This window comes from Dryas octopetala, chromosome 7 (genome assembly GCF_963921425.1).
Source record: "Dryas octopetala chromosome 7, drDryOcto1.1, whole genome shotgun sequence".
NCBI classification, from domain to species: domain Eukaryota; kingdom Viridiplantae; phylum Streptophyta; class Magnoliopsida; order Rosales; family Rosaceae; genus Dryas; species Dryas octopetala.
The window spans coordinates 5163085-5177411 of NC_141372.1; the positions used below are offsets into that span (position 1 = coordinate 5163085).

Here is a 14327-nt window from a genome sequence, read left to right on the forward strand (position 1 = left end):
ACGACCACGCCGCAGTGCCAGCCAAAAGGATGAGCTTCGCAGGCCGTTCGGCAGTCATCCGCCGAAACCTGCGGGTTTCGTTCGGCAGCCATCCGCCGAAACCGGCGGTTTCCTTCGGCAGCCACCCACCGAACCTTCGAGTTGCCTTCGGTAGCCACCCACCGAACCTTCGCTGCAACTCGATCTCCTCAGCCCGGTGGCGTTCGTCGGCGAACCAGGAGACGAGACACCCACCAACCACCCAGAAAACCAGCGACGGTGCCGAAACCAAAAGCACCACGCCGGCGTTGATTATGTTTCCGGCGGAGTTGGGAGTCGGGGCTGGTGTGTGTGTTTTTTTTGGTCGGGGTGAGGGAGGGAAATGGGCTGGCTAGTGTTTGTTTTGTTTTGTTTTTTTTTTTCTGTTGATGGGGGTGTGCAAAGAGAGAAAATGGAATTGGGCTTTGAGTGAGAGAAGGAGAGAAGAGTCTTTTCCCTTTGATCTTTTTTATTTCTTTTAGGAAGGGTGTGCAAAAAGAAATTTAGGGGTGTGCAAATAGCAGCCCTCACTTGGAAATTCAGAGCTAGTAATATAATAATACTCTTATGTGCTAGTTCTTTGATTATTTTGATATGAGATTAATACTATTTTGCTCCCCAGACTATTACACTTGTATCAGTTTGTTCCCCAGACTTCTAATTTGGAAAATTAAAGACTCTGACTTTTTCAATTTTGCCAATTGAGGTTCTTTTGTCAATTTACACATTTTTTATCCAAATCTTTGAGGGCAAAATGGTCCCTTCCAATTAGATCTTATCATTTTTTCCTCATGCATCATTTTTCCTTTTTTATTTCTTGCTAAATTTTGCTTGATCATCTCGACATTTTAGATGAAAAATGTATAAATTGACGGAATAACCTTAATTGGCAACATTGAAAAAGTCAGGGTCCTTAATTTTCCAAATTAGAAGTTTGGGGAGTAAACTGATACATGTGTAATAGTCTGGAGAGTAAAATGACATTAATCCATTTTGATATTTGGGTTGGGTAGCCCAATATTCACTGCTACTTGAAGGGTTGTTTTGAACTTTCAAGTCATCAAATAAAAAGAAAAAGAATCCAATGGTATTGTCTCTGAATTCTCCTGAAAAAAATTATTTCTCCAATTTTGGCCGGCCACCCCTCCCCGCCGCTGGCCAACCTCACCCCTTCCCTATCGTCCGCCCGACCCCACCTCTCCCCTTCGTCGGTCGACCCCACCCCTCCCCATCGCCAGCGCGACCCACCCACCCCGATCTCCCCTCTCTCTGCCTCCCTCCCTCACCGAACTACTATGGGTGGCCAGCGCAACCCCACCCCTCCCAGCCGCCGGTGCGACCCCACCCCTCCCCATCGCTGGCGCGACCCACCCACCCCCGATCTCCCTTGTCTCTCTCTCTCTTCCCTCTCTCTGTCTCCCTTCCTCACCAGACCACCATGGGTGGCCGACGCGACCCCATAGACCTCCAGATCAGGGGTCACGCCGGCCACCCATGGTGGTCCGATGAGGGAGGGAGGCAGAGAGAGGGAAGAGAGAAAGACAAGGGAGATCGGGGTGGGTGGGTCGCGCCGGCAATGGGGAGGGGTGGGGTCGACCGGCGAAGGGGAGGGGTGGGGTCGCACAGGCGGTGAGGTTGCGCTGGCAGCGGGGAGGGGTGGCCTGCCAAAATTGGAGAATGAGTTTTTTTTTTTTTTTAATGCAGGGGCAAAATGAGCAAATAATTGTGAAGATGGTCAACTTATTGGCTTTGGATGGTCTGAATAGGCCCCCCCCCTCCCCTCCTCAAGGACCCATAAACATACACAGGATACTCTACAGTCTATCGGCATCTATCATTATCGTCTTTGGGCTCAAAGAAAATGAATGGCCCATTAAAAAAGGTAGCCCAGACAAAACTCATTGCATTCAGCCTATCTTGATCTATATGATATGACTAGAGAATGTACTTTGCTCTCCCCAGCATCGTCTATTCGTCTTCATGTCTTCATATTAACGGTAGCCGGTAGGACAAAATTAAAACGACACCATATTGTAGATCACAACTCACAAGCCACTATATAAATATTTCAATCTGTTGAATACACATTTTGGTGGTGGCAGGCAAACCACATACACGTAAATAACTTTTAACATCTAAATTACACGTAACTGAATATGGCCTAACTGCTTCAAAAACGGGGATCGGATTCGCATCCGATGACTTCTTGTTGGAATGAGGGGGGGAGTGGGGGAAGTAATTCATGGTAGGTTGTTCACATCTCTGTGGCCAACACTTAATTTCTTCTCCATCCAGTCAATTATATCCTGTCCAATCTCTTGACGTTCAGGTTCAAAGAGAAGGTCGTGCAAGAAACCATCATAGAGCTTTATGTCTTTGTACTTGGATGCTGCCTCATTATAAAGATCCTGGGAGGCTAGTGGATCAGTGACTCTATCAGCAGTTCCATGAAGAACAAAGAAGGGGACAGTCACAAACTTAAAGTTCCGCATCAATTGAGAGGAGATGCGCAATATCTCATAGCCTGTTCGGACCCTTATTGGCCCTGTGTAGACCAGGGGATCAGAATACTTGGCCAACAATGCTGCAGGATCTCTTGAAACTGGAATGCCCCTTTTGTTTGCACCTTTAAACTGGAACTTGGGAGCAACCATTGAAACAAGTGGAGCCACAGCCTACATTAAGACATCAGAAAATTATTTGTAACATGTAAGCAATCATCAATTGAACAGTGAAAATGCCATTGACATCAGACAACATTTCACCCATAACCAGAATACAAATTAGTTAATGGTAAGGTTTAAGACAGGTTTAAGGAGTTCTCACTTCTCAAGGGAAAGAAAAAATTGCCTAACTGAAGCATTCAACATATCATAATTCATATGTTATCTGTGAGGAAGCAAAGAACATACCCCAACAATTGGATGTGCTGGCTTAACACGTAAAGCTGGTGAGGTCAGTACAATACCCTCAAGCATTCCTTCAATTTGAGGGGAGGAAGCCGCCTACACAAAAATTAAGCAATTTGAATGATAAACTAAAAGGTAGCCAACACAGAGGTTAAGCAATTTGAACGATAAATAAAAATCAAATAAGCTGGGCACTCAATGGATTTTTAATGCCTTACCTTCAAAACCACAGCTCCTCCAGTTGAGTGACCGAAGAGAAAGCATGGTACTCCTGGGTTCTCTAATCTAATCTTTTCCAAGAGAGCAACCTATTAAAAGAGGATGATCAAAAACTGTTAAAACTTCAGGCTCACCATAAATAGGATTTTAAAAGAAGAGAGACATGGCTTAGTATGAAACAAAAAGATGAGGAAAAATATGTTCCTGCCTACATAGTTGAATGATGTTACATTATAGAGAGAATCCTAAATATTGAGATGAAAGTATGTTCTGAGTTGAGTGGAAATGCATGATTTATATAATAAATTGGAAAAATTGCAGCTGAACTTACAGTGTCAGCAACAACATGGTCAAGTGAAGGAACGTATCCATGCAATCCGTCGCTGCCACCATGACCTACCACAAAGGGAACAATACAATATTACAAATGCAATCTACTTATGAAATCATTCGAAGAAGATAAAAGATTATTGATGTCAGTAACAAGATCTTGAAATTTGACATTCAGATTTCTATCATAAGCTCCTAGCATAATGCAAAAAAGATTGTCCCTAAAATCCTCAAAATGTTCACACACATAATGCAAAAGAGAATGAATTTTGATACAGAGGACTCCTTTTTTTTTCACCTTTTGCAAAGCACAAAGTTCTGACAGTCTACAAAAATATGAAATAGCTTCCCAAAGTTCTCAAATTTACTCCTTAAGCAATTGAACATGTTTGAAACTCTCTGTTTCCCTCTCTTGTGGAAACCACATTCAAATTTTAAAATACTGATGTTCATTTTGGATATAAAAGTGGAAGAGCTAAAATGACTATGATCTAACAAAAGTGAAGCTACCTATCCAATCCATTGTATATACTCCAAAGTTGAATGAGGTTAGCTGCTTTGCAAATTCAGCATATCTTCCACTGCAAATGAAGGTAAAAATACAAATCATATATTTTAAAAAAATATTCAACATGAAAAAAGAAAAATCATAAAATAGAGAAAGAATAAACTCCAGAATCTACTGGGTTTTTTCTTTTGAGGAGAAAAAAAAAATGGGTAAGCTAGAAATGGTACGACCATGTCAAAAATTGAGTTGAACAGTCTTACCCGTGCTCATTCAGCCCATGTAGGATGACCAAAATACTCCTGCAATTACAAACCCAAAGCACTCAGCAGTCAGCACAAATTTCTGAAGGCCATACAATACAGAATGAAAACAACACATCAAGAAACGCTAAACTGTACATGCTAAAGAAGCGTGGAAGGAAGAAAAACCACAAAAAACCAGCACCACACAGCCCCTTATTCCTTTCGTGTAGTCACTAGTGTAACTCCCTGGGGTGTGCCACAGTTTATCAGAAAAAAATATATATATTACAAACAACCATCATGTGCATATTTTCCCCAAGCAAAGAACCAAGCAGTTCTTCGAAAATTAAAACGAAAAATGGGCCACAAAATTCCAGCTTATTATTTTAATAAAGTAAGCCCAGAAAATCAGAAAATAAAACAACGATTAAAACAAAATCATTAAATAATGCAAAATAGAAAATTCAGACTTGACCTCGAATTACCGGAGACCGGCAACCAGGACCGGCAGAAGAGAGCGTTGTTTCTGGCACCAAAGAACAAGAAGGTGCTCCAGCGGCACCGGCAGTCGCCGGTGCCGGTGCTGAAGTCCTCAGCCAAGGCTCTCCGTCTCAGGGTGTCCTCCTCCTCCCTCCTCCATGCCGATTTTCGCTTCTTCGACGAAGATTGAGAGAGCGGCGACGGCGCGTCGAGGAGCGAGTCCGAGAGGCCGCGGCGACGGCGGCGGGGAAGGAGGAAGAGAAGCACCGAGAGGATGAAGGTGTGGACAAGAATTATGGAGGTCCTTAGGGTTTTGAGGATCGGGATTATGCGGTTGCTCGCCCCTGACGTCAGCTGCTCCATCTCCGCCCCCGACATGGCAGAGTAAGAGAGAGAGAGAGAGAGAATGGTTTTGAGAGAATCGAAGGAAATGCAGTGGAAATGTAAAAGGAAAGAGAGTAGAGAGCGAGAGAGAGACAAACACAAGTTTTTGCGCGTTTTTATAATTTGGGCTAATAAATAATAATGCTTATTATGCTTTGTCCTCTCCGAAATCTTAGCGGTCAATCTGGGCTGTCAATTCTTGCGGGTCCCGCTTATGGGCCCAGATGGAAGCGGGGATGACAAGGAGTGAAGGAGAAGTCGTTTCGCTGCGTGTTTGGTGACGTGGTGGGGTTTGATTGGTTATCAAGAGGTGATGGGTGAACTTTTAGTTGGGAGATTTCGGCTGGGGGTGGCGTGGAGTGACGGTATTGGGTGGGGTTGGAAGGGGACTGGAGTTAGGTGTGTAGGAGATTTGGGGTTCGTTTATGGTCTACGTCCAAATTTTAATTTTTAGAGAAGGCAGTTGGGGAATTAAGGAGTTCAAGGCGCGCAATCATATACTTTGGTTTGGCTCCCAAGAATCCGATATATTATGAATAATGTTATAATTATCATATTTTAATACCATTTGTGTTATTATTTTATTGAATAAAAAAAAAATTTTTAATTTTTTTTTTTAGTGTTCAATATATGAATGCTATGTAAGTTGTCACATAAGGTGGTATAAAATTATAATATAAAAATATAGAATATCTAGCACTACTGATGTATCATATACAAGTAAGGAATTAAATTTCATTTTTTTAGGGTGTCGAAATCGAAATACATGTTTAATAATTTTTCGGAAAAATTTCGTCGAGATTTATCGAAATTTATCGAAATTATTGAAATTTTCATATTTTCTATTTTCTCCAACTTCAAAAATTCACCAAAAATAGCTTGAGACTCCAAATAATTCACCGAAAAATTCTACGAACTCGTATTGATGAAAACTAATTTCCTATAACCTCAAAATAGTCAAATTGCTTTCAAAAAAATTATGCAAAATCCTACTCTTATAATTTAATTCTGAAAAAAAATAATAATCGTCAAATTCTTGAATTTTCATTTTCTAAAATTCATTTCCACGCAACTAAGCTCTAGAACCACAACCAAATGTCTAAGTTAGTTAAAATAAATTTAAAGAAATTTATAATTCCTTTAAACAAACCTTAAAACAAATTTGAAAAATTTAAGTAACAAAATTACCATAAGCCAAAATTTGGGTTGTTATACTTAGTGAAGACAAAGCTTGGCTAAGTAAGAGACACGGGAAAAACGAAAGGAAAGAAAAAAAATATAAAAAAGACTGAAGAGAGAGGCACGGGGAAAAAAAGTAAGGAAAGAAAAAAAAAAGATGAGGGGTTTGGGGCCTTTGGGCAATTGGAAAAAAGAAAAAAAAGGTTTGAGATTTCTTTTAGTTATTTTAAACTTTAAACTTTAATACATTTCTATATAAAAAAATAATTAAAAGTATCCTAAAGAGCTTAAAACCTAAGATCCTAAAAAATATAGAGTATATAAGATTTAATATATAGATTATAGAGTATAAAGAGTATTAGGGTATATAGAATATATAGAGTATTAGGATTTAGATTTTAGTGTATAATTAAATTATACAGTATAAATTAAGAATATAGTAATTTTGTTTATTCATTATACTAATTTTATTTAACAGTATTTGCTCCAGCGCGCATTATATTCACCTTATATTACATGAAACCTACTATATAATTTGATTTCTTCAATGTTTTTTATCAATTAAGTAGATAATATGTTAAATAAACATATGGTAAAGTTTCATTCAAAATTTCTTTATTTTGATAGTAATTTCCGTCATTTTCATCTAATTTCTATCGAAATTTAAAAATATTCGAAATTTCCGTCAAAATTTCTTCGAAACTCGAAATTTTATTCTTTGTATACAAGTACAACATTTTGAAAAAAGATCAATGTACAAGTAAAGTAAATAATGTAAAATAGGTAATTAAGAAAGAAAAAAAAAAGTCAAACATTGATGGGGAAATTTTGAATTTTCATTTGTAGATTAGATGAGTTCAGACTTATAACTTATTTTAATTCAAATTTTTTTTATAGTAGACAGTTTTTATATTATCAGTATTACATTTGTTTTTTTACATGTATCATCTCTTAAATAGAGACAAAAACCGACATATACAAATGAATTCTACTTTATGATGGATTTATTGTAGAAATTAACCAAATAGGCAAAATATAAAATTAGAATATTGATCACTCTACTTCTTTAGAGCCATGAATTTAGCAGTTCGCTTCGCTTAGTAGAGGTTGTAAATTCAAATTCCTCTTCCCAAATTAAAAAAAATAAAAAAAATTAGCTGTCAATTCAAGCCAAGCCCATGCACGCAAATTGCTAGAGAGGAGAATTTATGATGCCAAGGTGACTACTAACCACTAAGCTTTGAGCCTTCCACGTAAGCGTGCATGGACGCATAATTCTAGCCTAACAATCCTCTGAATTCCCGTCGATGAGATCCTGACACGTGTTTCTTAGGACAAAGACATCATCTATGGATGAGTACGATGACGACTGAATTTTTATTTTTCTGGTTACAATGTCCACTAAATTTAATTTTCAAAATTTGTTTATATTATTTATTAAAATTAGGCTGTTTTAAAAATTTATTTATTTAATTTAAATAGGTACAACCGTACAATCTAATAGTATCAATTGACGTTGCTAAATAAATATAGTGCGGGATAATATCGATGAATTATTAAATAATGAAAATCTCTACTATTGATAACGAAAAAAGAACTAAATTTTGGGACATTTGAATCATTGAATGAGTCGTATCTGCCCCTTTTTTTATTTCGTCTTAAAGGCTTATGATATGATTGACATCACAAAATAATCGAACTGGAATTTACCAAATCAATCTCTTGACTTTCTATCTTTATTTATTGACACCCCCTCCCATGTAATCATATAAGTATATAACCAGTTCGTAGGGAGCTTGAAAATGATGAACTCGGTCAAAACTCTGTTGTTTTAGTATTCATTATTTTCATACCACCGTCTTTTTAATGTTACAAATTAATTACTTTTTTATTCTATACGCTTTCTTTTATTTGACCGGAAAATCGAAGGACCAAGAATAAATCAGAGGAATGGGGGGTCTCATTCTGTACATATACTTTCTTTTTTAATGCCTATAAATTATATGATACCATTTGAATGCCTATATGTATACACTGAGCAACTGGACCGAATGGTCATTAACATTTATTTCTATCTTTTAATGAAAGAGAAAATATAAAAGAACCGAAACATAATTTTGGAGATAAAATTTTGTGACACCATGTTTTGTTGTCACAAATCATAAATCTTTTGTAACAGCAACACTACCTCAGTAGTACCTCTGCAAATATTTGGACTATTTTTGAGGAAACAAATGCGACATCGTTAGTATTTAATAGTTAAGTACTACCTTTAAAACTAAAATGTTGGCTGTTTTGCTTGTAGGCATCGTTATGAATGCAAATATGTAAATTCAAAGAGTAAGGACACAAATAGTAGCAACAGGAATTCTTGCTCTTCTTCATTAATCAAAAGTCTATGAAGACGATGTTTTTGGTACATGTAATTATCAATAGTGACACATTTTCTATATTAGTAATGAAAGAAGAGCTAGCAAGCATAAAATACGATTGACTAGTCTTGACTAAGATTTGGTAATACGTAATCAAAGGGAAAAAGCACCAAAATGGGGTTTGAAAAGAAAAAAAGCATCTTGAATTATTGATCTTCGTTAGCGTAGGATAACATTTTTGTGTGGTATTAAATTATTAATTTTGTTCCTTATTCTTTGAGATAATCCTATATGTATACAAAATTACAAATATCTCAAACTTCTTTTGTAATAAGTTGGAAAAGTTGGAAAATTATGCTTAGTAAAAGTATTTATGAGACAATTTGGAGTTTAATTTCTTTTGCAAATAAAAAATAAAAAATGAAAGAGGACTATCCATATGATAATGATTAGGGAAATTTAGAGTTCGGTCTATTTTATGAGTCTTTCTTAGACTAAGACCGGTAGTGATTTAGGGTTTTTAATTAAATCTTTCTATTTTTCTTCTTTGACGGTTTTATGTTAGATTTTAACTCCAGTCCCGGAGTTAAAAACCTAACATAAAGCTTCTACAAAACTCATTCTACACCCTAGGAAGGAAATACCCTTCAAATCAGAAGATGACTTTATTATGAATTAAAATGATTTTTTTATAAATTAAAAGAACTTTATTATAAATTAAAATAATTTTCTTATACATTAAAAAGACTTTATTATGGAGGACTTGGGGTAGGCCAGTTGGCCAAGCAGTTGTGCTGCCCCCCACCTCACCGGATTTTAATCCCCCCTTATCCCCTCTAGGCCTCTTTCCTTGGCCTCCCTTTGTAACAAAAAAAAAATAAAAAACTTTATTATGAATTAAAATAATTTTCTTATAAATTTTTAAACACCCTTAGTCTTCATCTAAAACCTATTTTTTTAAATAACTAAAGTATAATAATTTCAAGAGACTAGACTTGTGGAATATGAAACTCCATAATTCTTGTCCGTTTCTCAGGAATTGGATGTGAAAAGACCTACAATGCCAAGTCATTTATTGCTTATTAATTTCAAACACGATTCTTTTGATTGAATCAAATCAGTTGAAATTTATATCCCACTGATGTAAACAAATTAATTTGGTATGTATAATATTATTGAAATATATATATATATATATATATGAATCTCAACAAATTATAGATCACAAGCCAAAAATGACACATATTCGTTGACGAATCATTGCAACACACCACATCGTGTCTTATAATCTTCCATAAGTCCTTTTTTTCTTCAATAATATTAAAGATTTTAATTTTTAATCTGTATTTAAATCCCAAATTATATAATTCATTGGTTTAAGGACCTTTGGTAAAGAACGTTAGGCCTGGTCTTTGCCAATATAGGGCCGGCCCATTCTCAAATAGTTGGATGATGGATCACTTTCGTCATTGGTCCAAAAATTTTTGATGTTGGCTCATGTCCATCTTTACTCAGTGAAATATAAACGCACGGGCTAAAATTTATCTATCTCTTATTGTATATAACATATGAGACACATATGATCATGTGATTCATCTCCAAAAGCACAAGCCTTAGTTGTTTTTTTGTTTTATTGAGATAAAACTCAATATGAGGTAATCTTATAGGTGAAACAACATGGGATTCGAAAGACATGGACGCCTAATAAATAGTATTAGAATCCACAGTTCAACAATTTCTCAATAGGTGGAGTGGTTTTGAGAAAATTGCTAGAGTGGATCACTAAGTGAAGTATATTCAAGAAATCTTAATTGGGTTTGAGGTGACTAGGTGAGATCCAAAAAAGTTATTACGTTGAAATGAAGATTACACAAAAGAGGAGGAGCCAGATCATTTTTGTTGAGGGAAATTTCTTTTGTTGTCATCAAGTTAAATGAACCCACAGCTCAATCTTAATTGGGAATGAAGTTCTTACCTACGTTACGTAATTCACAAAGTTGACCAAAGGGTCACTTCACAAAAGTGCTTCCCAAAAACACTAAAAAGCTTCTGTTACTGACAGCCATGCATATAGCTGCTTTCTCTTCATCTCCCTCCGAGATACATGTGATTTATGATCACTTTTCTGATACTTGGTGTCTAGTCCATCAACCCTCTTTCACATGCATGGTTGGTTATGTTTCTCGTGAAGTTAGAGAGTTCTTTACATCAATCTCTAATATTGTACTATATGTATATATCTCAGACAACAAAACAGTACAAGTCATTTTCTAACACTGTATCTTGTTCCCCCAAATCCCAATACTGAAAACGAAATAAAAAGTAAGAATTAACTTAATTTCATGGTTGGTGTACACTATTGTTCAATGTATTCCTACAATTTATGTTTGTTTCTTGGACTTAGCAAAGAAAAAATCTCTCTGCAGAAACAATTACTTTTCAAAAGGTTTAGACTTTAGACTAATTTAGAGCATCATTTTTTTCTTATTGTATATAAATTTTCATGCTTCCCAACCACTTTAATTTCATATTTTGTAGTAACAATAAGATCCCACCAAAAAAACGAGAGGATATATATAACTGAACTATATAAATAAATAATAATAGTATTGCATTTCAGTTTTCAAAGAAAACAACAAAACAGAAAAGGGATATTAGCTTTCAATACTTCATGAAAAATCTTGCTTATTCTGGATACTCTCTCTGTCTCTCTGTCACATATTCATTAATTACTGCAGATTACATGTGTATTCACATACATTTGCTTTCTTGTCTATAGTGAACACAAAGATACCTATATAAATCACAACACAGGCCCATAGATTTTGATCAAACTCAATTTCAAAGTTTCCATATATCTCTGAGACTCAAAGTCCCAATTTCAACATTAATTTTCATCCTTGTTCACCCTCGATCATGGCACCAAACAGAGTAAACCACATTGGCTCCTACTCCTCCTCCAAGCCACCAAGTATGTCAATGTCAATGGGGAGTCTTCAAAGAACCATATCCGACATCTCAATGCAACTAAGCAGCAGCAGCAGCAAAGAAGCCATTGATGCCAAGCATGAGCTCCCACCCATCTCAGAGATTGAGGATGCCAAGTGTGAGTGCTGTGGGATGTCCGAGGAGTGCACCAGTGAGTACATAAACCGAGTCCGCAGCCAATTTTCGGGGAAGTTGATTTGTGGGTTGTGTGCAGAAGCTGTGAATGAAGAGATGGACAAGAATGGAGGCAAAAGAGAAGAGGCTGTGATTGAGCATATGAGTGCTTGTGTCAAGTTCAATAGGCTTGGCAGGGCATACCCTGTTCTGTACCAGGCTGAGGCCATCAAAGAGATTTTGAAGAAGAGTTCGAGAACTCTTAGTAGGGCCAAATCTATGACTCCTAAAGATAATAAAAGTGCTCAAAAGAATGGCCCTGCAGGCATTGGAAGGAGCTCCAGTTGCATTCCACTAGGAAACATGTAATCTATCATTTGACTAGGCATTCGTTTTTCTCTAGCTTGCTAGTTGGTGCCAAAGTACAATGCAACTAGCCCATCAGAGTTAAGGGGATAAAGGGTACTTGCAGAGTTGCAGTTGCAGGCATAGCAAGACCAAAATCCCATTTACAAAAAACTAATGTAACCATCTCATCTTGTTGATGATTACTGCTCACCTAGTCAGCTTCTACTGCTAGTACTTAATTAACTACCTTTGGCCAAAGTTCTTGTTCTTCTTTCTACATTACATGTACTTGGTTCTTACAACCTCCTCTAATAGAGTAGGCCTATTAGGATAGCAAGAGCTTGCTTAAAATTGAGCATAGTCATGTCTGTTTATTGTCTTATTTATGTGTAATCAAATAAGTTATAAACTAATGAATGAACTTGGAGGTTGTTTTAAGTCTATTACTCATTGTCTCAATCACAAGGAATGTGGACGTGGTAGCATTCACCATTTAAGATAAATGATCAATAATTTGTTTTAGAATTTAACCGTAATTTTTTTTTTTAATTTTTACAGAGTATTATAGGCTAACCGCTTGTCACTCAATTCAAAAGACTAACTTGTTAAATAATGTTGCTTACATACCCATACAAACTCATAATCGAACCCATTTCTACGCAGTGTGAGATTCTTATATTTGACATTCTCTCACACCCAAACACACCACGATGCCCTTGTTCTTGACAAACCCTTGTGTTGGTGCCGTCTTTGCAATTCTACTTATGATTTTAACCCCCAAAAAAAAAATCTACATGTTAATTGTGTGATTCATTCCAAAACGGGCCGAAGTCAATTGCACTGACCCCAAGTGCCAGGCTGTTAGCAGTGGGCCCATCAAGTGTCCACGTTTTGAGCCATTTGGTATACGAAGTGCATCCGGATGGGCCAAAATAATTTTCCAAGCCCATATGTATGGCCCACAACAATATTCCAAGGTCATATGTATGGGCCAAAATTAAAGGAAACATGGCCCAGCTTAGCAATCAAAAGATTAATGAATAATGACTCGAAAATAATAATTAAAGTAGTAATAAATTTTTTTTCTCCACACGGACCACACTCGTTTTCCAGCGATGGTGATTCTTCACGTCTTTGGCTAACTTGAAAGCTATGGCAATTGGCAGTGTGAATATAGTATAGATGGGGGACCATAACCATGAATTTTGCATGTACTTTTTTTCTTCTTTTTTGTTTTATCATTATCCGTGCAGTTGGTTTAATTATAAGGGACGACTTATAACATAAGGTGACAGATCCTAATGACCGCAAATTAACAAAAAATCTTTCACTTCTTTCGTGGGCTTACAAGGGACGGGTAGAAATGTAGAATGGATGGTTCATGCATGATATAAAAAATTAAAAGCCCTAAACCCAAATTCTTCATAAAAATATATCACAGGATCACCTAAATTAAGCTTGAATTCTTCAATACAGAATAATAGAGGGAAGTAGGTTACAAAATAATTGTTGTATTATAGAAGGGTATATTTGATAAGCCTATTTTTAATGGAGCTTGTAATAGTAAAGGCTGTGACATGATTTTATAATATATACTAGAGATATAAAATTGCTAAGTTGAAATTCAACTTGTTATATCTCTAAATCTCCACCCTTGATTTTTGGGGGAAGAAGGATCGATGCGTAGCTTCTAGCTATAGTCCTAAAGCAGCCTATAGACTCTCACGGATCGATGAGCACATGGCTCGATCTTGAACTAATTCCTCACGAGTAGGAAATTGACTAAAAGTCCATGGACTTTGCATTATGAATCATATATCAGTTATCAGCTTATATATGTTTCAATTACTTTTTTTTTTTTTTCTTTTTAGTTAATTGTATTATTTGTATATGTACGTGCAAGATCTATGTTCCCATAATATCACGATCCCGCCGTCAACAAGTTGTGCAATTTGCATAACAGTGGCATGAAAAAGCAATATTTACACATGCATCTGTAAATTAAAATATAGATATTTTAGTCGATCTGTAAACTGTAAAGTGCTCTCTCGATCTATCTCAGCATGCATGCGACCGCAGGAAATCTTCTGGAAGCTATACATGTAATAACTACCTCAACTATTGCATTCAATTCAATCTCTTTGAAAACATTAATTATATATCCTTACCCCAAATGAAAAGTGAAAACAACCCAAGCCAGTAAGCCACTCACAGTACCCTGCAGCCTCATTTTGAA

At 36.4% G+C, this 14327-nt stretch overlaps 2 protein-coding genes across 2 annotated transcripts; one reads left to right on the forward strand and one right to left on the reverse strand.

Moving 5' to 3' along the window:
* Positions 1-2049: 2049 nt before the first annotated feature.
* Positions 2050-5191, reverse strand: LOC147278855 (alpha/beta-Hydrolases superfamily protein). The gene is made up of 7 exons (XM_086250168.1): positions 4702-5191; positions 4245-4283; positions 3987-4057; positions 3478-3542; positions 3146-3235; positions 2931-3023; positions 2050-2693 (listed from the first exon to the last, which is right to left on the reverse strand). Exons 1-7 carry the CDS (start codon positions 5082-5084, stop codon positions 2259-2261), a joined length of 1176 nt encoding a protein of 391 aa, XP_086106294.1. The 5' UTR covers positions 5085-5191; the 3' UTR covers positions 2050-2258.
* Positions 5192-11449: 6258 nt separating this feature from the next.
* On the forward strand, positions 11450-12278 carry LOC147278856 (uncharacterized). Its single transcript, XM_086252358.1, has one exon. It carries the CDS (start codon positions 11558-11560, stop codon positions 12110-12112), a length of 555 nt encoding a protein of 184 aa, XP_086108484.1. The 5' UTR covers positions 11450-11557; the 3' UTR covers positions 12113-12278.
* Positions 12279-14327: the final 2049 nt, after the last annotated feature.